General features: G+C 42.5%; 1 protein-coding gene across 1 annotated transcript in view; it reads left to right on the forward strand.

Moving 5' to 3' along the window:
- The window catches only part of TNRC6B (trinucleotide repeat containing adaptor 6B), a 250,794-nt gene extending 227,572 nt beyond the window's left edge, over positions 1-23,222 (forward strand). Inside the window, 11 exon segments of the mRNA XM_036865529.1 lie at positions 1,336-1,467; positions 1,748-1,843; positions 2,004-2,175; positions 10,077-10,214; positions 12,572-12,748; positions 14,057-14,203; positions 14,453-14,548; positions 17,364-17,588; positions 18,026-18,096; positions 21,294-21,433; positions 22,381-23,222. Of these exon segments, the coding sequence (XP_036721424.1) occupies positions 1,336-1,467; positions 1,748-1,843; positions 2,004-2,175; positions 10,077-10,214; positions 12,572-12,748; positions 14,057-14,203; positions 14,453-14,548; positions 17,364-17,588; positions 18,026-18,096; positions 21,294-21,433; positions 22,381-22,768 (1,782 nt within the window). The 3' untranslated portion in view covers positions 22,769-23,222.
- Positions 23,223-25,399: the final 2,177 nt, after the last annotated feature.

Genomic DNA, 25,399 nt, shown 5'->3' on the forward strand with positions numbered 1-25,399 from the left:
AAGTCCTAAGGATCAAAACATAAATTAATAAAATTTTTAAACCCAGCTGCTTAAAAATTACATGGGGGAGTAAAGCACCCCATGTAATTTTAATTTAATGCACCATCTACAATTTTAATATTGTAGATTTTAATTGACAGTAAGCTTAATGTGTGAGTTAGGAGTTGATCATCAGAGAAGTTGAGATCTTAGGAACTGTTAAAAGCATGGCTTTGGGGCTTCCCTGGTGGCACAGTGGTTGAGAATCTGCCTGCCAATGCAGGGGACACGGGTTCGAGCCCTGGTCTGGGAAGATCCCACATGCCGCGGAGCAACTGGGCCCGTGAGCCACAACTACTGAGCCTGAGCGTCTGGAGCCTCTGCTCCGCAACAAGAGAGGCCGCGATGGTGGGAGGCCCGCACACCGCGATGAAGAGTGGCCCCCACTCGCCGCAACTGGAGAGGACCCTCGCACAGAGGCGAAGACCCGACACAGCCAAAAATAAACATAATAAATAAATAGTAAATTAAAAAATTAAAAAAAAAAAAAAGCATGGCTTTTAGAAGAATAGTTAGTGATGGCCAGATCTACCCAGTATTAGACAACTTTAGGAAATGGCTTTTCTGTCCTGGGCTCTGCATTGAGAAATTGAATGAGATACAGGTGAGAGAACTGATCATATGTAGCCTGGAGATGAGATGCAGGGGAGCTGTGATCATTGCCTGGACATCTGAAGAACCATCCTGTGAGATAATATGAACATGTACAGAGGGCATTTCTAAGCATTTGACATGGACTAACTTGTAAAATCCTCAAACAACCATTTTGGAGATAAGGAAAGTGAGGCTTAGAAAGGTTAAGTAAGTCACTTGCTCTGAGTCCTATACCTTAGAAATGGCAGGCTCACACAGTCTGCCTCTAGAACTAATAAGCTTTTGACCAGAATGCTATTTACCACTCATGGAAGACGGAGTAAGTTTGTTCTCCATGGCGCTCACTGATTCAGTGGGTTCAGTGGATGTTTTTATAGCACATTTCCAGTAATAACTTCTCAGACAAAAGTTATATTATCATTAATTTGTTTTCTTGATATTTTCTAGATTGCAAAATTCGTAATTTTTATTGTAGAAAAATTGTAAAGTCTAAAAAAGAGAATTAAAAAGCTCCTGTAATTTCACCACTCAAAGACAACCATTGTTAACACTTTGGTGTATTTCTCCCAATCGTTTAATATTTTTTCATAAATATTTTTCAAGGAAAAAATTGGCAGTGCTTGCTTTAGCTCTAATAAGATTCATTTCACGGAAAAAAAAATTTTATTTTGATAAATTCTGAAAGTTCCTTCTTTTGGCTAGGTTTCTGCCTCAATGCTCAAGCAGTTTCCCAACAGTGGCCTGAATCCAGGTCTTTTCAATGTGGGGCCCCAGTTATCTCCTCAACAAATTGCCATGCTGAGCCAGCTTCCACAAATTCCCCAGTTTCAGTTGGTAAGTAGCAGATTTTCCTCCTATAGCTAAAAAGTTTACTTGATTTTTTTTCTTTTTTTTTTTTTTTTCTCTTTAGCTTTTATTTGCTTCATTTCATGCAAACTGTTGAGTGTGCTTAAGGGTTGATATATCAGCTCAACTGCAGGTAAATGTGACCCGTAGACTGGGAACTCGGTGGTGCTTCCCTCACGGGCACTTGATTCATTCACAGGCCCTTTCAGTTTTCCCAGTCAGTCTGTCTTAGGAAACTTCCGTCCTCTCTTTCTCCCCTGCGCTGTAGGCGTGTCAGCTGCTCCTGCAGCAGCAGCAACAGCAGCAGTTGTTGCAGAACCAGAGGAAGCTTTCTCAAGCCGTGCGCCAGCAGCAGGAGCAGCAGGTACGTGGCTCCGGAAGGGCCCCCTGGTGCTCGGTGGGGGGGATGCATCTCTGCTTAACCTCTTCGATGGCAAGCACGACTCAAATGCCGCCTTTCCCCGTGCGGTTCAGGGTGTTGGCTTCTCACGTGTCCGTTTTCCCTTGCGCCTGCTCGCCTCCAGCTGGCTCGAATGGTGAGCGCCCTGCAGCAGCAGCAGAGGCAGCCCAGCATGAAGCATTCGCCGTCTCATCCCGTCGGGCCCAAGCCACACCTGGACAACATGGTCCCCAACGCTCTAAATGTGGGGCTCCCAGACCTTCAAACCAAAGGGCCGATACCTGGATACGGTTCTGGTAAGCTGTGAAGTAATGAAAACTGCCTGTTGAAAATTACCTGCCAGTCACGTTCTCAGCCTGGGGGGTTGGACCTCCATTACGCTGTTTTCACAACAGCTGTGCGGGGTAGGTGACTATTTGTATCCCTCTCTTTCAGGTGAGATATCTGAGTTATTGATATCCTAGAGTCTCAGTGGTTTCCTGAAGCTCACCACACAGTAAATAACAGAGACAGGCCTCCACCTTCTCTGGGTCCAAAGCAGTCTTTTATTACTTGTGAGTGGCAATCAGCTCTCCTACCACCAGGAGTTTTTTCAAGCCAGTTAAATGTTTGTACCTGCTGTGACTGCTACACACGTCTGAGGTTATAATCTAATAACTTATGTACAAGTTGAGGCGTTTAGCTCTCCAGATAAAATTACCTTCTCTTGAAAAAATGGGGGACTGATATTAAAATTAAAAGGCAAACTGATAAAATTCTTCTGATATTAGTATCTCATCTGATTTAAATAGAATTAGCACAAGTAAAGTTATACCTTTGACATTCATCAAGAATTTGTTGGCAGGCAAATCGTAGCTCTTTCAGAACTGGGGAACGTGTTGTAAGCAGAGTCCACAATCAGCGAGGCAACAGTGATTTAAAAATAAAATTAAAAAATTAAAAAGGTACCACACCCCACAGTGGGTTTCTCCTCAGACTGACAACATTTAGATTTTCTTTCAGTAAAGACGACACTGTTCTTTGCAAACTCAAAAACAAGAGTTTGGGGAGACTTGAAATCCATACTCCCAGGTGACAAAGTGACCCTGGACAAATGGCCCTGCTCTCTGTGCTCTGTGAGGTGCCCACTGCCCCCTGGGGAGGCCACATCCAGAGAAGAGCAGAGAGTTCAAGGACTCCTTGATCCTGGATAGTTGTAAGGGAATTAATTTACAGATCCTCAAGTTCTACCAACTGTACTTAAAAATGATTTGCCTGAGAACTGACTTTTAAATTCAAAATAAACTTTCTTCCATATGACATAAAAGAAGGGCAGATTCTCCACCATCCCGTATCCTATTAGAGCATGCTTCTCTGAGGTTCCAGGCAAGGAGGAAGCCTCCCTTGATGACTAATGATGGTGCCATTACCCCTGGGTTTCCAGTCTTCACCTTCTGAATCATGTCTTCTGTTACAGATGAAGCTTGACATAAGAGCCTGGGTGTGTTGGTGTGTGTTCAGTTGTTCTGAATTTAGACACTGTACATGATAGTGAAGTGGGGCAACTGTGCTTCTTTTACATCCGCTTTAGTCAAAGGGTGCGTAGTTCTTGAAAAGGAATCCAGTCGTATAAAGCAAAGAGAGCATCTGGAGGCCACAAGTGGCTTTTCCACTTGTTTTAAGAACACAGTTCTTTTCAGGCCTTCTCAGTACTCATCCTGAGGGTATGTCTTAGTTGGAGAGAAAAGCACCTTTGAACAGCTTGAGCAGTATAGTTTAGTGAGACTGACTCTTTGAAACAGACATTTTCACAGCGAATCAGGTAAAGCCTGTGGATAAACTTTTATGTGATTTCCTTTAGACTGGGTATGCACTGGTCAGTTAGTTGTTAAAAACCTAAAATCATGATGTATTTATTTCAATGACAGTCTTTATAACATCTTTACTATCTGCTGCCCCCTATTAAAAAGTAAAATTATGTGTTGGCTACAAATCTGTTAATTTTTAGCAGTGTATACCTCTTATTTATTAAATATATAGAAAGTTTGTATCATGATGTCTTATTAGATTAATCGTGTTGTTTGTGATTATTATACTTAACTATTCCTAATGACTAAAGGATCAGAGTTCAGTATATATACATATGTACATTTACGGAAGAAATTTCATGGGTTTTTTTTTTAAATCATATTCCTGTTTCATAAGTAACTTAAAAATTTAGTTCTGCATTATAATCCAAATTAAGTAAGGAGGAAGAACATATTGACTTATTTACATCTGCTCACTTATTAAACAATGGATAAATTAATTTTATTAGGTCTTTATATTAATTGTGATCTGACCACTTATAATCTGCCTTACAAGATGCGTTTTGCAATTTATTTCACAGTTACAATTCTCCTTAATTCATATTACCACATTTCTTGGAATTGAAAAATTGGGACTGAAGACAAGTCTGATTTGGCTGGCTATTTTGAATAAAATCTATAGCTGTAAGATTTTGATGAAAATATAGTTAAAGCATTTACACAGGTTAAAATTTTTTCAAAAAAGATTATATGGCAAAGCTGTAATAAAATGAATGAATATACATGAGTATAAATGGTGCTGAGTATAGCAAACTAAAAAAAAAGTGCCTGTAGGTTAAAGACTGGCAAGAATAATTAAGTTTCTTAATAAATATTGATGAAGCCTCTACTGGTATATTTTCTCAGAATTAAAAAGTTGAATGACTTTCATGACTCCTTAACGGGTTACCCTTAGCTATTTTTGTTTCTGTTTTTTTTTAATATTTATTTATTTTATTTGTCTGCTTCGGGTGTTCATTGTGGAGCGCAGGCTTCCCTCTAGTTGCAGCGTGCAGGCTTCTCTGTAGTTGTGGCATGAGGGTTTTCTCTTCTCTAGTTGAGGTGCGCGAGCTCAGTAGTTGTGGCACGCAGGCTTAGTTGCCCCGCAGCATGTGGGATCTTAGTTCCCTAACCAGGGATCAAACCCGCATCCCCTGCATTGGAAGGCGGATTCTTTACCACTGGACCACGAGGGAAATCCCCCTAGTTGATTGTTTTTGTAAAGTAGATGGTTTCTAATTTTCTGCTTTTAGCAAAATGGAAAATATACCTAATTGAATTGTCACGTGATAATGACCTGTCTAAAAATTAGTATTTATACTAAATATATACTAAATACTAAAAGTAGTTTTAGTATTTGTTTTATTGAGTGGGGGGGGGGAGGAAATATACCTAAAAAGGAATGTAAAGAAATAACTTATGTAATTACAAGGCTCCTCCTTTTTCCATCTCCTTATTTGTGTAAGATATCTTAGTGCTTTATCAAGTCTACAAAAATTTTAAAAATAGGAATAGTGTGAACTAGATCTCATTCTAGTATTAAGTCATAGTCACTCACAAATATCTGAACTAATCGAGAAGCAAAGTCGCTCATCAGGAAGGGCGTGTCAAATAAAATTTTACTTTTTATGTTTAAAATTTATCAAAATATGTAATATTTCTGTGTGTGGTATATCCAGTGAAAAGTAGAGTTATGAATAGTAGAGATTATTAAAATAGCAGAAGAATAACTATCTTTCCTGGTATTATGATGCGTCAATATCACATGTGCATGTGGACATGAATTAGAACAGTTGTATTAAAGGGGCAACTGTGGATGATTTCTTTCTTTTATAATTTATTCTTTATTATAATTATTATTTTTTTAACATCTTTATTGGAGTATAATTGCTTTACAGTGGTGTGTTAGTTTCTGCTTTATAACAAAGTGAATCAGGTATACATATACATATATCCACATCTCTTCCCTCTTGCATCTCCCTCCCACCCTCCCTATCCCACCCCTCTAGGTGGACACAAAGCACGGAGCTGATCTCCCTGTGCTATGCGGCTGCTTCCCACTAGCTATCTGTTTTACATTTGGTAGTGTATATATGTCCATGCCACTCTCTCACTTCGTCCCAGCTTACCCTTCCCCCTCCCCGTGTCCTCAAGTCCATTCTCTACGTCTGCATCTTTATTCCTGTCCTGCCTCTAGGTTCATCAGAAACATTTTTCTTTTCTTTTTTTTTTTAGATTCCATATATATGTGTTAGCATACGGTATTTGTTTTTCTCTTTCTGACTTACTTCACTCTGTATGACACACTCTAGGTCCATCCACCTCACTACAAATAACTCAATTTCATTTCTTTTTATGGGTGAGTAATATTCCATTGTATATATGTGCCACATCTTCTTTATCCATTTATAATTATTTTAAAACCCCAGGAACTTGTTTTTTCAATCTGCAACCAAAGTAATAGTGGAAAATATAGAACTACGGCAAAGAGAGTGAAGGAGTGATGAATTAAGGACAAGTTAATTTGAGAGAGTTTCCTTAAGGAGGTAAGCCCTGAGACAAGTGGTAGTGATGAATAGACAACGAATTAGAGTGTGTGGCAAAGAAAGTAATTCTGGCAAGGACAGATAAGGTAGCCAAGGGCTTGTATTTGTAAGAATGGTAAGGGAGGTAAAAGGAATGTACTGGTGAAATGAGGCCCTGGAAAGGCAAGGGGCATGTCTTATCTCTGATTGTACCTTAGCTCCTAACACAGAGCCTGGCACAAATTAGGCTCTCCATAAATATTCATTGGACTGAACTAAATGACTTGTTTGATTAGAAGTTCTGTGTCGGGGAACTGGAGAATTACTGGAGGCCACTTGATGGACCGAGGAAGTTTGGTTTGATGAAATAGCAAGGACAGTCAAGTCAGTGTTTTCCTGGGTTTGGAGGTGTGATAGCTCATGAGCAGCCCCAGAGGTCACGAGTGGAGTGCCCTCTGCCTTCTGTCAATGCAGCCTCTAGAGCACAGAATTCCTTTCATCCAGATTTGTTGAACACATTCTATTCTAAAGTCAGGCCAGTCACTATGTGACGTCGAAGAAAGATACAGTTACATACAACCTTGCACTGATTTTCCTCTCATAGTTTTGGGTTTGTAGATTGGACCTTTCAAGGCACCGTTATCTCTTGTGGTTTTTTGGGGTTTTTTTTTTTGTTTTTTTGCCCTCTTCAGTTTTTTTTCCTTACCACACTTTATTGTTTAGTTACGGTGCTGCCATATCGTGTTGGCATTTGATCCACAAGTTTCTAATGAGAAAGATGCCCACTTTACCTAAGGTTCAGGGGGAACTGCTCAAACTCTTTTCTCTCCTAAGATTTATAACTCTTACTAATTTTCTACATTTTATGTGTCACAGAAGAACTCTAAGCAGCTGAAATTAAATAACTTTAATTCATTGTGAGTTTTAAATTTGAGAGCAACTTTAAAGAAAATTAATATATAAGGAATGGTTTCTTATCTTACTAACCCTTACATTCTTCTTTTTAATCCCAGGTTATTTTCAAAAGCTCTTTCTCAATGATTAGAACCGAGCTTTCAGATGGCCTGGAGTCCAGGCACTTTGGGCTGGTTTTCTAAGTCAAAGGTAGAGGTGTAATTTGCCCAAGGAGTAAACCCACGTAGGCCACCGAAGCTGTATCAGAGAAGGCCCTTGTTCCTTTCAGCCTCCCTGTCCTCCAGTCTCATTTCATTTTAGCCACATAGGACAAAAGTGAAAATATCTTAAACTCTTCTTTTTAAAAAAGAAGGGTTCGGGGACTTCCCTGGTGGCGCAGTGATTAAGAATCCGCCTGCCAATGCAGGGGACACGGGTTCGAGCAATGGTCCGGGAAGATCCCACATGCCGCGGAGCAACGAAGCCCGTGCGCCACAACTACTGAGCCTGCACTCTGGAGCCCGCGAGCCACAGCTACTAAAGCCCGTGCGCCTAGAGCCCGGGCTCTGCAACAAGAGAAGCCACCGCAATGAGAAGCCCGCGCACCGCAGCAAAGAGTAACCACTGCCCACCGCAACTAGAGAAGGCCTGCGCGCAGCAATGAAGACCCAACGCAGCCAAAAATAAATAAATTAATTAAAAAATAATAATAATAAATAAAATAAAAAGAAGGGTTCAATCTGAAATATTTCCAGCTCATTCCAAGGACTTCTCCCCACCCACACCCTCCAAGCAATCACTTGGACTAGTAAAGTCAGTTACAAACTGTGTGAAAGGACAGTGTTCCGTGTATTAATAGCAACATTTTAAACAGGTCAAGAAAGGTGTTAGAACTGATTTGATTTATTGTGCATTTATAAAACTATCCCTGACAAGAGAAGCACAGGGGAGAAAAATGTGACCCGGGCCCCCAGTGGGATTTGGATAGATGGAACTTGAGGGCCAATAAGACAGCACCAGATGGTAGGAGAGTAAAGTGGGTACAGCGTGGAGTCTGGCCTGGCTGGAGCTGCACGTCCACTAGGGGAAGAATAGACCCCACAGGCCACCTGAGCTGAGACGTGGTGGGAACCCTGCTGACCTCCTTGGGTGTCCATGCTTGCATGTTGTTGCCACCCTATCTATGGCTCATTCTCCTTTTTCTGTTTTTTATTCATTATTCTTCCCTTCCCCTGTTTCAGTGGTTGATTTTAGTCCTTTACTTTTTTTGAGCATCGGTTTGAAAAATATTAAATACATTCTGACCCAAAATGGATGGTGGACCCTGTGAGGCTACATCAACAAGCCTCTCCTGTCTGGCTTTCACCTGTCCAGCCCTGTGCAGTGGGAAAATGTTACCTGCCAAAACCCTTGCTAAAAGCCTGACACCTGGCGGCACATGGCGAAGTAAACTGAATCTCTCGCCAATTGCCTATTCAAGCTATGGGGTCTTTGTCATTATATAAAAACTTTTTTCAAATTGATCTCCCAGATTCTGTCTACCCCATTCTCACACTGTCAGGTCTCTTTGTAAAATACAGGTCTAGTTATCTCTCCTCACTTGCTGAAGAATTTCATCTCCTGTCTTAGAGGGGAAAAAAAGGTCTAGACTCCTCAGCCTGATACATGAAGACCCTACACGCCACGCGACTTCATTGCTCCCCATCTCACTGCATCCATAGGCAGCCAAGCACTGGAGTCACGTTGGGCTTGTCATCGTTCCCTAAACACGCCTGATTGTCACCAGTCAGAGCTTTGTACTTGGTTTCCTTGACTTACTCGCCTACCTTGCCTAGGTCCAGGATCAGTGTCCCTCTGCAAAGCCTTTCCTCCGCCAGAGACCCTGCCACAACTTAATAGCTGCTGTTACACCAGGTTGGGGTTTTGTTTTGTTTTGTTTTTAAATTTATTTATTTATTTATTTATTTATTTATTTATTTATGGCTGCATTGGGTCTTCATTGCAGTGCACGGGCTTCTCGTTGCGGTAGCTTCTCTTGTTGCGGAGCATGGGCTCTAGGCGCACAGGGTTCAGTAGTTGTGGCGCACAGGCTCAGTAGTTGTGGCTTGTGGGCACTAGAGCTCAGGCTCAGTAGTTGTGGCGCATGGGCTTAGTTGCTCCACGGCATGTGGGATCTTCCCAGGCCAGGGCTCGAACCTGTGTCTCTTGCATTGGCAGAGAGATTCTTAACCACTGCGCCACCAGGGAAGCCCTGGGTTTTTATTTTTAATAAATTTATTTATTTATTTACTTATTTATTTATTTATGGCTGCATTGGGCCTTCATTGCTGTGCATGGGCTTTCTCTAGTTGCGGTGAGCGGGGGCTACTCTTAGTTGCGGTGTGTGGGCTTCTCATTGCGGTGGCTTCTCTTGTTGCGGAGCACAGGCTCTAAGCGCATGGGCTTCAGTAGTTGTGGCACGCGGGCTCTAGAGCACAGGCTCAGTAGTTGTGGCGCACGGGCTTAGTTGCTCCGCGGCATGTGGGATCTTCCTGGACCAGAGCTCGAACCCCTGTCCCCTGCATTGACAGGTGGATTCTTAACCACGGCGCCGCAAGGGAAGCGCCCACCATGTTGGTTTGACGTGTAGACGTCTCCATCTCAGTTGGAGAATTGCTGGCCCCACGTTCTGTTTGACACAGATGGATAAATGAATGCACACATGCACTGAGATGGTCTTAATGAGATGGCAGTCATACATGTTTTCATACCTGAACAGAGTCGTCACTTTTTTAGCAAGCAGGAGCCAGGATCAGCATTTTGAATCAAAATATCTGTTTCTGAGTAAAGAAAACTTCATGTGAATTGGTCTTTAAGTGACAAATGAAGCTATTCATGGGTTCTGCCTCAGAACTCTTGGTTACTGATACTAGAAACTTATAAAAAGATGTAAAATTTGGTTCTCCATTTTAGGCTTCAGCTCTGGCGGCATGGACTACGGCATGGTTGGTGGGAAGGAGGCTGGAACGGAGTCTCGCTTTAAACAGTGGACCTCCATGATGGAGGGACTGCCCTCTGTAGCCACACAGGAAGCCAATATGCACAAAAATGGTAAGAGCAAACAAAGCTTCGTGACTTGGAGCTGTTCCGACTCTCAGCAGGCCTTGACGAAGTGGCCTATAAACTTACTTTGAAGCACAGATCTATTTTAGCTTTTTCCTAATGAGTCTCTTGATTTTTTTCCCCCCAATCCTATGATCACCTAGGAGAGGAAGATTGGGGTTGTGTGTATTTCAAATTATAAGAAACTTAAATGCTAGTTCCACTTAAGGGGAGCAAAATTTCCCACCTGCAATGGGATTGAGAGCAGTAGCAGTGAACTTGAGCTCCCCTTAGGTTAAAACCCTAATAAATTGGCTGAGAGAACAGAATCCGTTTTTGGAGCTACAAGAGAGAGATCATAACAAATATATATCATGATGATTGTTTGAGCTCTTTGATCTCCAAAAGATGACTAATAGATCAATACATGAGGTTTGAACTTTGCACAAAGCTTTCTTGTTCTTTATGAATTACAGTGTCTGCAAGACAGCAGTTGAGGGCATTGTAATTGTAGGCTTTGGTTGTGAATGTGGGTCAGCTCTTCCATCTCTGTAATTCTCTGTAAGAGCATCTCCATTTCCCTGTGAAATGGATAAAAGGTCTTAGGACCTTCCTTCAGCCTTTGTTTCAATGTTTGTTTCATTTGACAGTAATTTACTTGGGCTCAGCTGTATCCATGAGAACCAAGTTGTAAATAGGGGTCGGACTGGCTCCTGCAGGGGCTTCCTGGCAGCCTCAGCCCCATCAGTCTGGAGCCTTTCAGGGTTCCTTTATAAACCCCTCTTTCATGTGCCCATCCGGTAGGCTGGTGAAGTGGCCACGTGAAGTTCTCTGCCTGCTGTCCCTAAGCATTATCATTTGATTTCATGCTACAAAATCAAGAATGACTTATTGAAATTATCAAATCTGTTTCTGGACTGAATAATCTAAGCTCAGCATCTATAGCTTTGGACACTTGGGCTGCTTCCTTAGGCTGATGATTCATTAAGTCCCCTTGTCCCCAAAGACATGATAGGTGTATGATTATAAATGCACAGTGGCACGTGAGAAGCTATCTTACAGGTAGAATACTCGCTTGCCTTTTTAGAGCTTATAGGTAATGTTTTCCCATTTCCTTAGCAATCCCCAAGGTAATTGAGCTATTCATTTCCTACTACTTCACTACTATGTGCCCTTGAGTCAAATTCCTGTCAGTGGCTCCAGAAAAGCGAATGACTTCTCTTAGCTGAGCGTGGAGACAGTTTTAATAATACTTGTGCTAGGCCAAACCAAACAGATTATTTTCATCGATATTTACACAAATATTTTATTTTCATTTTTTTTACTTTTTGGCTATGGCGTGCGGAATGCAAGATCTTAGTTCCCCGACTAGGGATTGAACCCGTGCCCCCTGCAGTGGAAGCATTAAGTCTTAACCACTGGACCACCAGGGAAGTCCCTACACAAATATTTTAATACATTACCCTGGAAGTAATTTTATCTGTTCATAAACAGCATCCTAAGAGTAGATCAGGTAACACAATACAGCATGTAAAATTCATTTGAAAGATAAGTAGAATGGTATCTCACAGAGGTCAAAATTTTCATTTAAAGTAAAGTTCATTTTTTGTTAGTTTAAGGGAATTATTAAGCTTTTAATATTTTTCCTGCCTCCCAGCATATAAAATGCATGAAGGGAGCACCAACAAAACTGCTGAAATACTCTCAGGACAGCAGTTTTACAAAGGATTTGCTGTTCTTCATGTGTGGAGCCGTGGATCTCAGAGCTGCAGAGTTCACTGCTGGCCCTGTGCTGGCAGAGACCCTCGGCGGCGGCGGCGGCGAGAATGCTGTCTCATTGCTTTGGAATTTAAAGCAATTGCAGATGCCTTTCTCTCCAGCGAACTCCCTCTGTTTACTCTGCTTCTTCCAGCTAAACTAGGCCTGATCAGCACTTAAAGACTTGGGTGGGTTGGTGTCAGTAGAAATGTAATTAAAAACCCTTTTATGTACCGCAAATTGTTGAGTATTTTTCCTATTCCTCACCCCTAGGTCATTAGTGTAAAAACTTGGGGGGATGATGGTACGATTCGTAGTTGATGAAAATTTTGTTAACTTCATAAGACCCTGGAATTTTAAAATTGAACAGGACGTTCAGGACTGAGAACAGTGCTGTGTGCGTAAGTGCAGACTGAGAGGCTGAAAGGCGAGATGAGTTGTCATGATTATCCTGCTCCCTAATTAGGCGGTGGCTTTCAAGTGGGACCTCGGATTCCAGGACTCTTCTTACTGCATCCTGTGTTTGAGTTCCTCTAAATGAAAGCGCAACAAGTTCTGTTCATAGGAGTCCTTTCTGGTGTGAATTAGTTACCTCTCTCTTTTCTCAGGCGCTATAGTGGCCCCTGGTAAGACCCGAGGAGGGTCACCATACAACCAGTTTGATATCATCCCGGGTGACACACTGGGTGGCCATACGGGTCCTGCTGGTGATAGCTGGTTACCTGCCAAATCTCCACCAACAAATAAAATCGGAAGTAAATCCAGCAATGCCAGTTGGCCTCCAGGTATTGTACAGGAAATGTTTTTTCTGGGATATCATTTTTTTTTTATAATTGTTAATATCAGGTTCTGAACAGATTACTTCTGACACTCCCTTTACTAAGGCATTCACTTTGATTTTTTTTCATTCAGTAATTATTGTCTGATAAAAGCAGGGAAGAATTTGCTGTGGGAAGATAGCAAATTTTCATTAGAGGGGGGTCTCTGCTCTGTAGAGTTCAGTCAGGAACATAGGTGTGAATGCTGATCACCTACAAGGCAAGTTACTGTGTGGTAAATACTGCACAGGCACAGATAGGCCAAAGGAAGTCCGTGGAGTGCAGCCTGGGAGTAAAAGAAGGTGACCTTGGAGCCGGGACTTGGCATTCATCCATGCAAAGGATGCCTTGTAACGTGGGTTCTTCTGAAATGTCCAGTGAATTGATTAGTTTATTCACGGAGCAAGTATTTATTATCAGGTTCTAGGTACGCAGTAGTGAGTGCAGTGAGACTATTTGCTATTTGTTTTCTCTTTTTATTCTGATACAAGTAATCTATCTTCATTGTAGAAAAAACTTTTAATTTATTAAAGCAAAATTAAAAACAAGAAGTTTGGTATATGTCCTTCTAAACCTCTTTCTATACGGGTATATTTGAGCTATGAATATGTATAGTTTCTAGTATAGTGCATATTCATATGTACTACATACTGTTCTTCCTCATCATGATTAGGAAAATAAAATTTTCATATAGCTTTAAATATGATTTAAATTAACTGATAAAAAATTGTAAACACTTAAATATTTTCTAGGCTTTCTCATGATAAGCCAAATTATTCCTGCTGGTTGTCCCTGGACATTCCACGTGGTAGTGGTCATATGTGTTTTCTTTTGTGCATCTGAGCCAATTTCCAGTGAGATAAGTGGGAGAAATATCTCCTCTCCAACTCAGATTTTCTCCCAGTTTTTGTCCTAGATGCCTCACAGTTGTCATGAGACCACACTACTGTATCCTACCTCCCTGCCCTCAGGCCTGAACTTCCCTGGGAGCAGGAAGAGCAGGAGCAGGGCCTGGGGCCAGACCTTGAGGGTCTGTGGCATCAAGTTCCCAAGCAGAGAGAGAAGGTCGACATGTCGGGATAGCACAGGAGTGCTGCTGGCAAAGTATATGTTCAGGCCGACTTTTTTTTTTTTTTAATTTTGTGATGAAAATCTGAGCTAAAATAGATTCAGAAGTTAGACTTTTCACAGATCTATTTCTTGTATCAAAAAATAACTTTACCACGTTTTGAACAACTTCCTACCTCTATCCAACATTTGTTCTCCTTATCTCAGAATTCCAACCAGGAGTGCCATGGAAAGGTATCCAAAACATTGACCCTGAATCTGACCCCTATGTCACCCCAGGAAGTGTGCTGGGGGGTACAGCCACATCTCCCATTGTAGATACTGACCACCAACTTCTGCGGGATAACACCACAGGTAAATAAGTAAAACACCCCTCGTGTTTATTGAGCACCCAGTATTTCATGTTTGGCAGGCTGTGGCTTCATTTGTACTTGCTGGTATCTCACCAGAAAACATAGGAATATGTAGCTTTTCACATTTAGTTTTTAGATATAGTTTGTCCTTCCTCTTATTAAAGGTTAAATAAAATACTTCAAGATTTCACTAGTTACGCTGACATTTATCTGCACTGTTTTCATTTCGTTCTTCATTCGTCATCCAAAGGGTCTAATTCTTCCCTCAACACCTCGCTGCCTTCACCTGGTGCCTGGCCCTACAGTGCCTCTGACAACTCCTTCAGCAACGTTCATAGCACTTCAGGTACGCGTGTGACCCAGTTCTGCCCCTTCGCTAGCGCTTTCCTGTCTGGCTGCCTTCTACAAAGGAAATTGGCGTTTATTTCTTAAGGAATAAATACCTCTATGGCAGTTGACCAGCATAGGTCAGGGTGGATGGAGACCCACCTCTTGTATTGGCTGCGTCCTTGGGGAACTTGCAGTCTCAACAGAGGCAGGGTGAGACAAATACAGCTTTAGGACCAAGGCAGATGGTGACATAATTACAGGGAGCTATGGGTGTTGAGAGGGCAGAGGTTATATCCTGATGACACAAGTGCTTTTCTTTTAACCAGTCTGCCAAGAAAATCAGGGGCCGTGGGAAGAACCAGTTAAGTCCAGGTTGTTATTCCTAAGGCAGCCAATTAGAGCTTGCTTTTCTCTAAAAATTCTTCCACTTACAGACAAAGGCTAAGGGCAGATGGCCAAGGGGAAAAAAAGAGGACCTTGGTTAATTCTACCAACAACATTTGTTGAGTTCCATGTGTGTGTGTGTGTGTGTGTGTGTGTGTGTGTGTTTAAGACAATAGGGAATGGAAAACCTATTGGTTATAACAGAGCCTTTGAAGTCACTTACTTAGCACAACACCTTATAGATTGGTAGACCAATCATTAGTAATTGGCACCTTGGTCTTGCAAAAGTTGGACCTTAAGCCATTAAAGTCATTAAGGCTTCTGACGTTTATGCAGGCAAATGCAAATAAAACAAATCCTTAGCTACCTACTAAGGCACTGCGGGTTAATGACCTTACAGATTGTCTTCTTTTCCTTTCCACCTCTGTCATATCAACAGTGCAACAGTAACCTCTCAGGACCAGGCAGCATGCTAAGCCTTCAGCGTGAATTCTTATCTTACCTTCACCAAAGTCTGTGGGGGAGGTCCCGCTATTATCCCCATTTTGTAGATGAAGAAACTGAGGTTCAAAGAGCTGATAGAATTTGCCTCAGGTCCGAGTGAGTGTGTAAAGGAGCCAACTCCATATTCCATGTTTCTAAACACCACCCTACATTATGCTTTTATAGGACTTCTACCATTTTTTTTTAATTTTTTTTTTTTTTTTTGGCTACACTGCATGGCATGTGGGATCTTAGTTCCCCGACCAGGGATTGAACCCATGCCCCCTGCACTGGAAGTGCACAGTCTTAACCACTGGAATGCCAGGGAAGTCCCCTAGGGCTTCTACCTTTACATGTAAAAACTCATTTTCACCTCTTTTATTCCTGTAACTGCCCATGCCTCTGTTTTAACTATTTTATCTTTCATTTACAAGCGGTCACCTGAGAGATGACTCAAGCATCACCCTTGTTTAAAACTGAATGTATACATTTCCAACCCTCACCCTCACAAATTTTCTTTTTTTAATTAATTTATTTATTTATTTATTTATTTTTGGCTGTGTTGGGTCTTCGTTGCTGTGCGCTGGCTTTCTCTAGTTGCGGTGAGCGGGGGCTACTCTTCGTTGTGGTGCACGGGCTTCTCGTTGCGGTGGCTTCTCTTGTTGTGGAGCACAGGCTCTAGGTGCGCGGGCTCAGTAGTTGTGGCTCGCGGGCTCTAGAGTGCAGGCTCAGTAGTTGTGGCGCACGGGCTCAACTTCTCTGTGGCATGTGGGATCTTCCCGGGGCAGGGCTCGAACCCGTGTCCCCTGCATTGGCAGGCGGACTCTTAACCACTGCGCCACCAGGGAAGCCCTGTCTTTCTTTCTTAACTAACTCTTTTTCTTAGTGGTGCTGCTGTGCATCACTTAGTCGCAGCATCTCAGTCTTCCCTCTCGCCTCTTCCTCACTCTTTCCTGTCTCCCTCGCTTGCTGGATCCAGCCAGTGATGACGTCTCCCAAGTGGTTTCTTCTCTCTCAGATCCATTTCTTCTCTTCCATTCTCTTTGCTGTCATCCACATTTTGGCCCTAGTTTAAACACTACCTGCTAAATCTACTGCAAAAACTCCTGATAGCATCTGAAACTGCCCCCAGCGGACCTTTATGGCCTCCTTTACCTCTCTGCTACTGTGAAATGTTCGGCCAAAATTGGGGAGAAACATATTTGGTACAAAGAGAGTTTAAGTTGAAGCTCGGTTTCTATTTTCCTGTCTTGCTGAGCCGTCCATTTATATCAATCCTTCAAGACTTGTCTTGGCAAAGTCGTTGCTGACAGCCCAGCGTTGTCATTTTCCTCCGTGTATTGAACATATATGATGTTGCCTGGGTTACCAATTCTGTTGTTCATCTTTTCTGTTTTCCCGTCTGAACTTGAAGTTCTTGGGAACAACTGTTTATATTATCCATAGCACTGATTTAGCACCTTAAAAGCAGAGTAAGCCCTTAGTGAATATTTGTTGATTATATTTTAAAAATCTGTTTGAATGTTATCTAGTATTCTGGATCAAGAAAAGTTTAATTTTTAATGTACTTTCCATTCAATCAGCAAGTATTTATAGAATAAATACTTTAGTTCTGCCTGGGTTCACATTCTACTATATCTGTAAGACTAATGACTTTAAGAAGACTTTCCTTGAATTTATCTTCCTTTTCAGGTTGTGTTTAGCTAAGAAAGCAGTAGAGAATTAGTTATCTTACTAACTCTTTAGTTCATGTGTTAATTTGTCAATTCAGAGTAAGAGTCATTGAAAATTTATATTTGATAAGCTCAGAGAACAAAATTATTTTGTACTGCTCCTCTTAAATTGTGCCCTTAATATTTTTAGAATTTAAACACGTATGTATTTGTGTGTGCGTGCGTATGTGTATTTGTTAACAAAAGTGACCTGTCTAACCTAATTTCCTCCTTAATTTTCTCTTCTTACAGCAAAGTTCCCTGATTACAAATCGACATGGTCCCCAGATCCCATAGGACACAACCCCACTCATCTCTCCAACAAGATGTGGAAAAACCATATTTCCTCAAGGAACACTACACCGCTGCCCCGCCCGCCTCCCGGTCTGACCAACCCCAAGCCGTCATCTCCCTGGAGCAGCACAGCACCCCGCTCAGTCAGGGGGTGGGGGACGCAGGACTCGCGGCTTGCCTCTGGTGAGAAGGATCTGCCTAAAGGAGCGTCACTGTTCCAACCCGAGGGGCTTCTGTTCACACAAATGTTGAAGACACGATGAACTCAGAGGAAATCCCGGTTGTTGGGTAGAGGAAAAAGTATCTCTTGAGTGGAGAATTGAAGTCAGCATAAGGCAGAGGGACCCAAGAACTCCCGAGGTACTGACGGAGTAAAGATGAGAACCCTGGGAGGACAACGTTGTCTTGCAAATAAGGCGCAGGAGCGCATAGGATCAAGGTCTAGGAGAAGAGAACTGGCTATTCAGTGACAGGATAAAGGAGGTCAGAGTGAGGCAGAAGGAGAAGATGATTTATAAAAGGAGAGAGGAACCCTGTGGGCTGTTTGAAAATGTGTCTCACGCGTGGCTATCTTAATTTTTTGATCGTTCTTCCTGATCTTTTTTTCTGGTTGCTTCCAGCCTCCACCTGGAGTGATGGTGGTTCAGTTCGTCCTAGTTACTGGCTGGTTCTTCACAATCTCACTCCACAGGTAACCACGCTTTCTTGGGATTTTCTGGATGGGACTTGATTGTATTACGAGAGGGGAAGTCCGAGGTGTGTGGGGCTAGCAGAGAGGAGAGCTCATTTATTTCCTGGTCACCACAGAGAGGTCCCGCCTGCAGGAGTGAGTCTCCCCAGCTAAGGCCCGAAGCCTACTTCTGAAGCTGGGGGGATGCTGGACACCCAGCTTCACGCCTGCCTTCATGGTGATGTTGACACGTGTAGTTTATAAATAGTGAGCATGGGGTGGTGATCTGGTGAATTCTGTTTAGCAGAGATAACTTGCTGTGTGGATCTGCCTGTCAGAATCTGGAACCAAGCAAAAAAGTTACCTGTTTTTGTGTTACTCATTCAAGGAGACTTGTGGCTCACTGGTAACCATTTTTATGCTTCATTCATACACAATTAACCATCCATCTCTGCAGTGGAAGGAATGTGTGGATTTCGTGGCTTAAATGCCGTATGTGTGAATTTCTGTCTGTTAATTTAATTTTCATTTCCTGTCTGTTCTCTTCTTCTCTGTAGATGGCATTACTGATTTGCTCTCATCAGAAGGTGCTCTCTGGGTTGTTGTTACAGTGGTGGGGTTTCATTTGCACCAAACCTCCCTCCCTTCCGCTTGAGTTGCCTGATAACTGACGTATTTGCAGCAACATACATGGAGCACTCAAATGAGGTTAAATGAACCCATGGAAACTGAGCCCAGGGCCTTCATTTGGGCTTGACAGCACAACCTTTACAACACCTTGTTAAAAAGGAATCAATTATACCTCCCTCCCTTTGACATAGAGAGTAAATTGTCTGGCATTTAATTCATAAGTGGATTCATGCACACTTTACTAAGCCAGCATTTTCCAGAGTGTTCCCATGGGATATTAATAGGTCTCTGGCCTAATATGTTTGTAATACATACTTGATTAAACAAAATTAAGCAGGTGCCTTCATTATGAGGCTTCTTAGACCCTTTACTATGCTTTAACATGTATTATGATCCTCTGTGGGGAAATACAGATTCTCCTAAATTTATTTGCCTAGTGAACCTATTTGTGGGGAGTAAATCTGGGGCTCGTATTTCAGGGTTCTTGTTGAGATGGACAGTTTTCTAAATACAGTTAACATGAGGAACTGTCTGGAACAGCTCTTAATCTCCATATCTAATCAACTCAGCTGAAAGCCCTGGGTTATTTATTTAGCGAAGAGTTGACTGAAGTATAGACGTTTTATATAACCATCCTCAAAATATGCCTCATTATTTCTAAGTTGTCACAGTGCTGTGGGTGTAATATGGTTAGGATGAGAGAAGCAGTGTTGAAAGGAGCCTGTATTATCATATGAAACATAGTAAAGGTACAGACTACTATGGATAAGAAAAATAAGCTACAAGGCTATATTGTACAACACAGGGAATATAGCCAATGTTTTATAACTATAAATGGAGTATAATCTATAAAAATGTTATACACTTGAAACTAATGTAATATTGTAAATCAACTATACCTCAATTAAATTTTTTTAATTTAAAAGTAAATAAATAAAATGAAAAAATAGTAATTACATTTGTATATGTATATAAATGAATATAGGCAGGCTTCCCTGGTGGTGCAGTGGTTAAGAATCCGCCTGCCAATGCAGGGAACACGGGTTCGATCCCTGGTCCGGGAAGATCCCACATGCCACGGAGCAACTAAGCCCATGCGCCACAACTACGGAGCCTGTGCTCTAGAGCCCGCGAGCCACAGCTACTGAGCCCGCGTGCCACACCTACTGAAGCCCGCACACCTAGAGCCCGTGCTCCGCAACAAGAGAAGCCACCAAAATGAGAAGCCCACGTACCACAACGAAGAGTAGCCCCGGCTCGTCTCAACTAGAGAAAGCCCGCGCACAGCAACAACGAAGACCCAACACAGCCATAAATAAATAAATAAATAAATTTATTTTTTTAAAAAATGAATATAGGGATTGGCTGTGTTTGTGTTAGAAAGAATTGATTCATTTAAAAATCAAAATGACCTAATAGCAGACATCTCACTAATCTCAATCATAGCTTAAAAGGAGGTTATAAGGCCACATTTTTTGGGGACCTGGATAAATTTACTTGTCATCACCTACCATTTATTTATAGGGCATCTATCCTAAAAAAGTCACTTGTGGTATATACTGACATGCTTATATAGTCAATTGTCATTTATAAAACAATGCTAAGAGCTTTTGTCCCATCATTTTCTGTAAAGAATTAACGGTGAAACTGCCAGTTTTCATCCTGTAGGGTTTCCATGGTAAAACCACAGAATGTTTCCACTGCTGCTGCCAGTAGCACAACTTTTTAAGGCTATTCCAGTAGTAATCTGTTTCCCTTCCCAAAAAATGAACTGAAATGTTGCACTGAGCAGCTTCAATAAACCTAGTAAAGTTCTTGATACAACTAAATCGGAGGGAATAAAGAGATTTGTTCTCTAAGTCATAGGTGAGGAAGGGCAATTGTCCCTAATCACTGAACACCCTAATGCTGAAAGTCTGACTAGGGTGAGCAGCTATAAAAAAAACCATTGGTCACGTTGGCTGAGGGCAGCAGAAGGCACAGAGAAGTAGGTAGAAGTAGAGTCTCTCCTCGAGATGGCGAGAGTAGGAGTAAAGAGACGTCAGAATAGTCTGAGCTGGGTCAACCGTCGGCATTCTAAATCGTCAGATGGTTAGCAGTGCCTTTCTTGTTCGTGTCTTTTTTCTGTAGCTTTTTGTGAGATTGGAAGAATGTTACATTAGTAATCATGCTCAGAACTTTGCATGTTCTCTTACATTCTTATTTGGTTACCGTCTTATTTCTGCTTTTTAAGCCTCTACCAGTCAGCATAGGTTTACTTGTTTACCTCTTAAGGAAAATAGACCACAGGTTGAATCATATGCTTTTGTTTTGAGCTGTATTTATACAGATTTTTTATGTGCAAAATGGCCACATTAGATCTGAGCCCAGTGCTTTGAATATCTTAAGATTTGCCTTGAAGACCTCTGTATTCAGTGCAGTCTTCCCCTGCCTTGAGTTCTTCATTTGTCTCTCCGAGACTTATTTAGTACTAATGCTGTTATTTACGAACCGGAAGTCCTTCTCATTCTCAAATATAAGAAAGGTCACTTGACTTCCTTTCCCACCCCATCACCAGTTATTATCTCATGACTGTCATTACTCTTTAGATTGATGGGTCAACCTTGAGAACCATCTGCATGCAGCATGGCCCACTGCTGACATTCCATCTGAACCTAACCCAGGGCACCGCCCTGATCCGATACAGCACCAAACAGGAGGCGGCCAAGGCCCAAACTGCACTGCACATGTGAGTACCCAGCCTGCGCTCACTGAGACAAACATGCATGAAGAGGCACATGTGAGTATTCGGGCACCTGCTTAATTAAACAGAGATGCACGAGAACATGCACACAAACGGCATCATGACATGAGCAATTGCTTGAGTACCGAGGTGGCTAATCTCTTCTACCCTATGTAAGCATGGATTGTCCTGTTTGTATCCGATAATCGGAATTCCAAAAGTAACAGATTTGTGAAACAGTGAGTACATTTTTAGTACCATGAAACAAATCCAGTATTTATGAAATGTGAGACGTTGTAAGTGCTGTCCCTTTTCGTAATAGGATCTAGCTGCTTTCTTTGGCCTCTGTGGGTGATGATGAATATTGTGGTCTTAGTGGGTAGCAGGGGTTCTGCCTGAAGTAAGTGGGGCTGGATCAGACTCTGACTATCCTCTTCCCCGCCGCTGTCAAGGTGGTGAACGGGAGGAGCTGACTCCCCGTGGCTGCAGATGCCATGACAGGAAGGTACACACAGAACAAGCAAGTGATGGGGAGGTCAGGCAGTGAGCCCGGCCCTGAGACGAAGCAGCACTTCAGGTGTCTGGAGCTGGGTCACCTTGATGCTTGGGGCTGTGATCTTTTACCCCCAAGGGGGAAAAAAAAAGAGGTGACGTTTTACTTGACGTACAAATTCCATATCCCAAGGGATATTGATATATAATATTCTCCAGTAGTGTTTGGATATCTGGAGATTGAGTGATAACGTTGTTCTCAGTCAGTACTTCTCAGTCACCTTTTGGTCTGGTTAAAATGCAGGTTTCGATCCTGTGATTCTGAAAAGCGTCCAGGGGAGGTGGAAGCTGGAGTCAAAGGACCACGCTTTTGAGTAGCGAGGACTCAAAATACTCAGTCCCTGTGCATGCTTTTAGGAGTTTCCTCAAATGCATAGCTCTTTCCCTCCCCTTTTTTCCAGGTGTGTGTTGGGAAACACTACCATCCTGGCTGAGTTTGCCACTGATGATGAAGTTAGCCGCTTTCTGGCACAAGCTCAGCCCCCTACCCCTGCGGCGACCCCGAGTGCACCCGCAGCGGGTTGGCAGTCCTTGGAGACCGGCCAGACCCAGTCAGATCCCGTCGGACCTGCTCTGAATCTTTTCGGTGGGTCCACAGGGCTCGGGCAATGGAGCAGCAGTGCTGGTGGCAGCAGCGGGGCCGATCTTGCTGGCGCTTCATTGTGGGGACCCCCAAACTATTCTTCTAGCTTGTGGGGAGTCCCGACCGTGGAAGACCCCCATAGGATGGGCAGCCCTGCTCCTTTACTACCTGGTGACCTTCTGGGAGGAGGGTCGGATTCAATCTGAACTTAGAACTTTCAACTCTGACCTCGTGACCTTTTTTGGAACAGCAGCAGCACTAACTTGACCTTTTCGTTTTTTTTTTCAACTTGCAATAAATACATTTTTAAAAGGAAAAAAGAAAACGGAGAGAGAAAAAAAGGTGGGTCATTGACAGACTGTCTGAGCACATAGTTGCCTCCCTTATAACTTCAGTTTTTTCGTTTGGAATATGAATCCAAAAAGAGAACATATCACTCTTGAAATACTTGAATCATGAACGCCAACCTAGAAAGACAATGTGAAGCAAGTACACATACCATTTAAATTTAAACACAAAAAAATTAAAAAAATTAGTTTCTAGTTTTTCACTTTTTTCATGTTATATGGAAGTTGTTGCTAAGAAACATATATACTGAAAAAAAAAATAGCTTTTTAACTTTGTTTGCACTGGGTGTGTTTCCGTCCTTAGGTCTACCATGTTTGGGAGGGAGGGGAATTCAAAAGAATTGTTGGGGTGGGGGGAGGGAAGACTTGACGGAGCCTCACTTTAAAAACAAAAACACAAAAAACCTAAAAAAAAAAAAAAGAAAAAAAAAGAAAAAAAATTGTGATTGGCTGGTTGATAAATACCAGTGTGTTCTGGCACATGTAACTGCCCAGGCATGCTCGTTCTGGTATGTGTGTGCACGTGTGTTCATGTGCATTCGCGTGCATCCTTCTCTCTGTCTCTGTGTGTGTGTGTGTGTGTGTGTGTGTGTGCGCGCGCCTGTGTCCTCCTCCTCCTCCTCCCCATCCTGATTTCTCAGAAAGCTGCATTGCTGACAGTCCGCAGGCTGGCTGGCCGGCCATCTGCTTTTTATTTTTATTTTTTTTAACTATGAGAACACAGGAGCACGAGCACCTGGGGAGCCACTGCTACTGAAGCCACCCCGTTGGGCTGTATTGAGATGAACAGAGTGCTTTTTAATGAGGATAGCAGGGAGCTCCTTTACATTTGCAAAGTAGCCCGAGAGCGTGAGTTTTCTGTCTCTTTTCTTTTGACCTAGCAGTAGAGTGGAGCACTGCCAAGTCCCCAAAACTAGGAGAGCAGGAGGTACCTCTTGGAGCAACTGTGTGTTTATTTATTTCTGTTTTTTGAATTAAGTGGCTACTAGTAGGCACATCTGAATATCTGTTAAATTTCATGCTGGCCTTTTCATTAGTCTGAATGGGAACAGACAGTAAGATAGCTTTTAACGATGTGATGTCTCAAAAGCAGAAAAACTGTGTTCCCCCTTTCTTGTGTAATCAGGTATGAGAAATTGGTCAGAAAGTCAGGTAATGCTGAATTTAAAATTTCTGTTGTTCCTCTTTAACATTTTACAAAAACAGAAAAAAACAAATAAGTTGTGAGCAGCCTCCTGCGAGCATCCGCAGCCCCTCCCTCTCTGCTCCCTTCTTGCTGAGCGTTACCTGTGCCAGGCCGTGGCGTGTTACAGCACCAGGCCATCACTGACAGAAACGTTTACTTAACGAATGTTCTTAAACCAGTGTGTACTTCAAGCGTTTCCTTTTGTTTCTCTGTGTTGTGTATTTCCTGTGTATGTGGTTTTGCTTAGGCAGGTATAACTTAGCAAAGACTTAAGTATTGCACCTTTTTTTGGTTTTGACCTCTTTTTTTTTTTTTCCTTGTAATGTTGCTTTTTTTATTTCGGTATTTAAAGACTTTTTTTTTTTTAAGCATCAATGTAGTAGTACTCTGGGCCGAATAGGGGGCAACTTTTAATCCACAGTTATCACCAACATGTATGTACTTATGTTGGAATCAAAATGTATCAAACTGCTTTTTGTGAAGAGTTACAGCAGACCTGAAGGGTACCCCTTTATACAAAACAGATGGCTGGCGGGGCGGGGGGGAGGTGGGGGGAACGTGTGCCGGTAACGTGCTAGCACTTGTGTGGACATCCCCGTCTGCATTATACTGTTTAACATAAAGTGCCGACATTCTGTACCAGCAAATACCTGCCCATTCCAACCCTTGGTGGGAGCAGACCTCTACTGTCCTCTGTAACTTGCTGCTAGTGAGGACAAGGGAGTTTTTCTTTCTTTAGCATCTTCAGTGAAGGATACAACAATGCCTAATAATGTATTTGACTTTTAGCTTGTGTCTGTGGGTGGGTGGGCGGCTGTGTATAGGAAAAGGCAAAAACCAATTACTTGCATTTAAGTGGTTTTGTGAGACAAAGAATGGGAATTCTGTAGTCCTCTCAGTTTACTCTGTTGATTATAAACCTAGCCTCAAAAGAGATTGACGTGCATAATTCAAGTGAGCGCTTGCTCATGCAAGTCTTTATGAACCCTGTGTGGGTAGGTGGTCAAACTTGAGTTTCTAGCGTTGGTTTGGTCCCATCGGATGCCTTTAGAAAACTAACTGTGCCCTCCGGTTTTCATCACCACCATGCCCCTTCCACTTCTGCCCACGCACAGAATGTCTCCTTCGAGCCCCACCGACTGCTCTCTGCCTAGGGGTGCAATACCCTGGCATGTGTGGTGGCCTCCAGGTGAAGAGCAGCTGTGATCACACATCTACAGAAGGCTGAGTCTGAGTGTCCCTGGGCCGGGAGCATGTCCTGAGGCTCAGGCGAGCTGCGGCTCGTGGGTCCCTGGCATGTCCTG

Source organism: Balaenoptera musculus, chromosome 10, assembly GCF_009873245.2.
Source record: "Balaenoptera musculus isolate JJ_BM4_2016_0621 chromosome 10, mBalMus1.pri.v3, whole genome shotgun sequence".
Classification (NCBI taxonomy): Eukaryota; Metazoa; Chordata; class Mammalia; order Artiodactyla; family Balaenopteridae; genus Balaenoptera; species Balaenoptera musculus.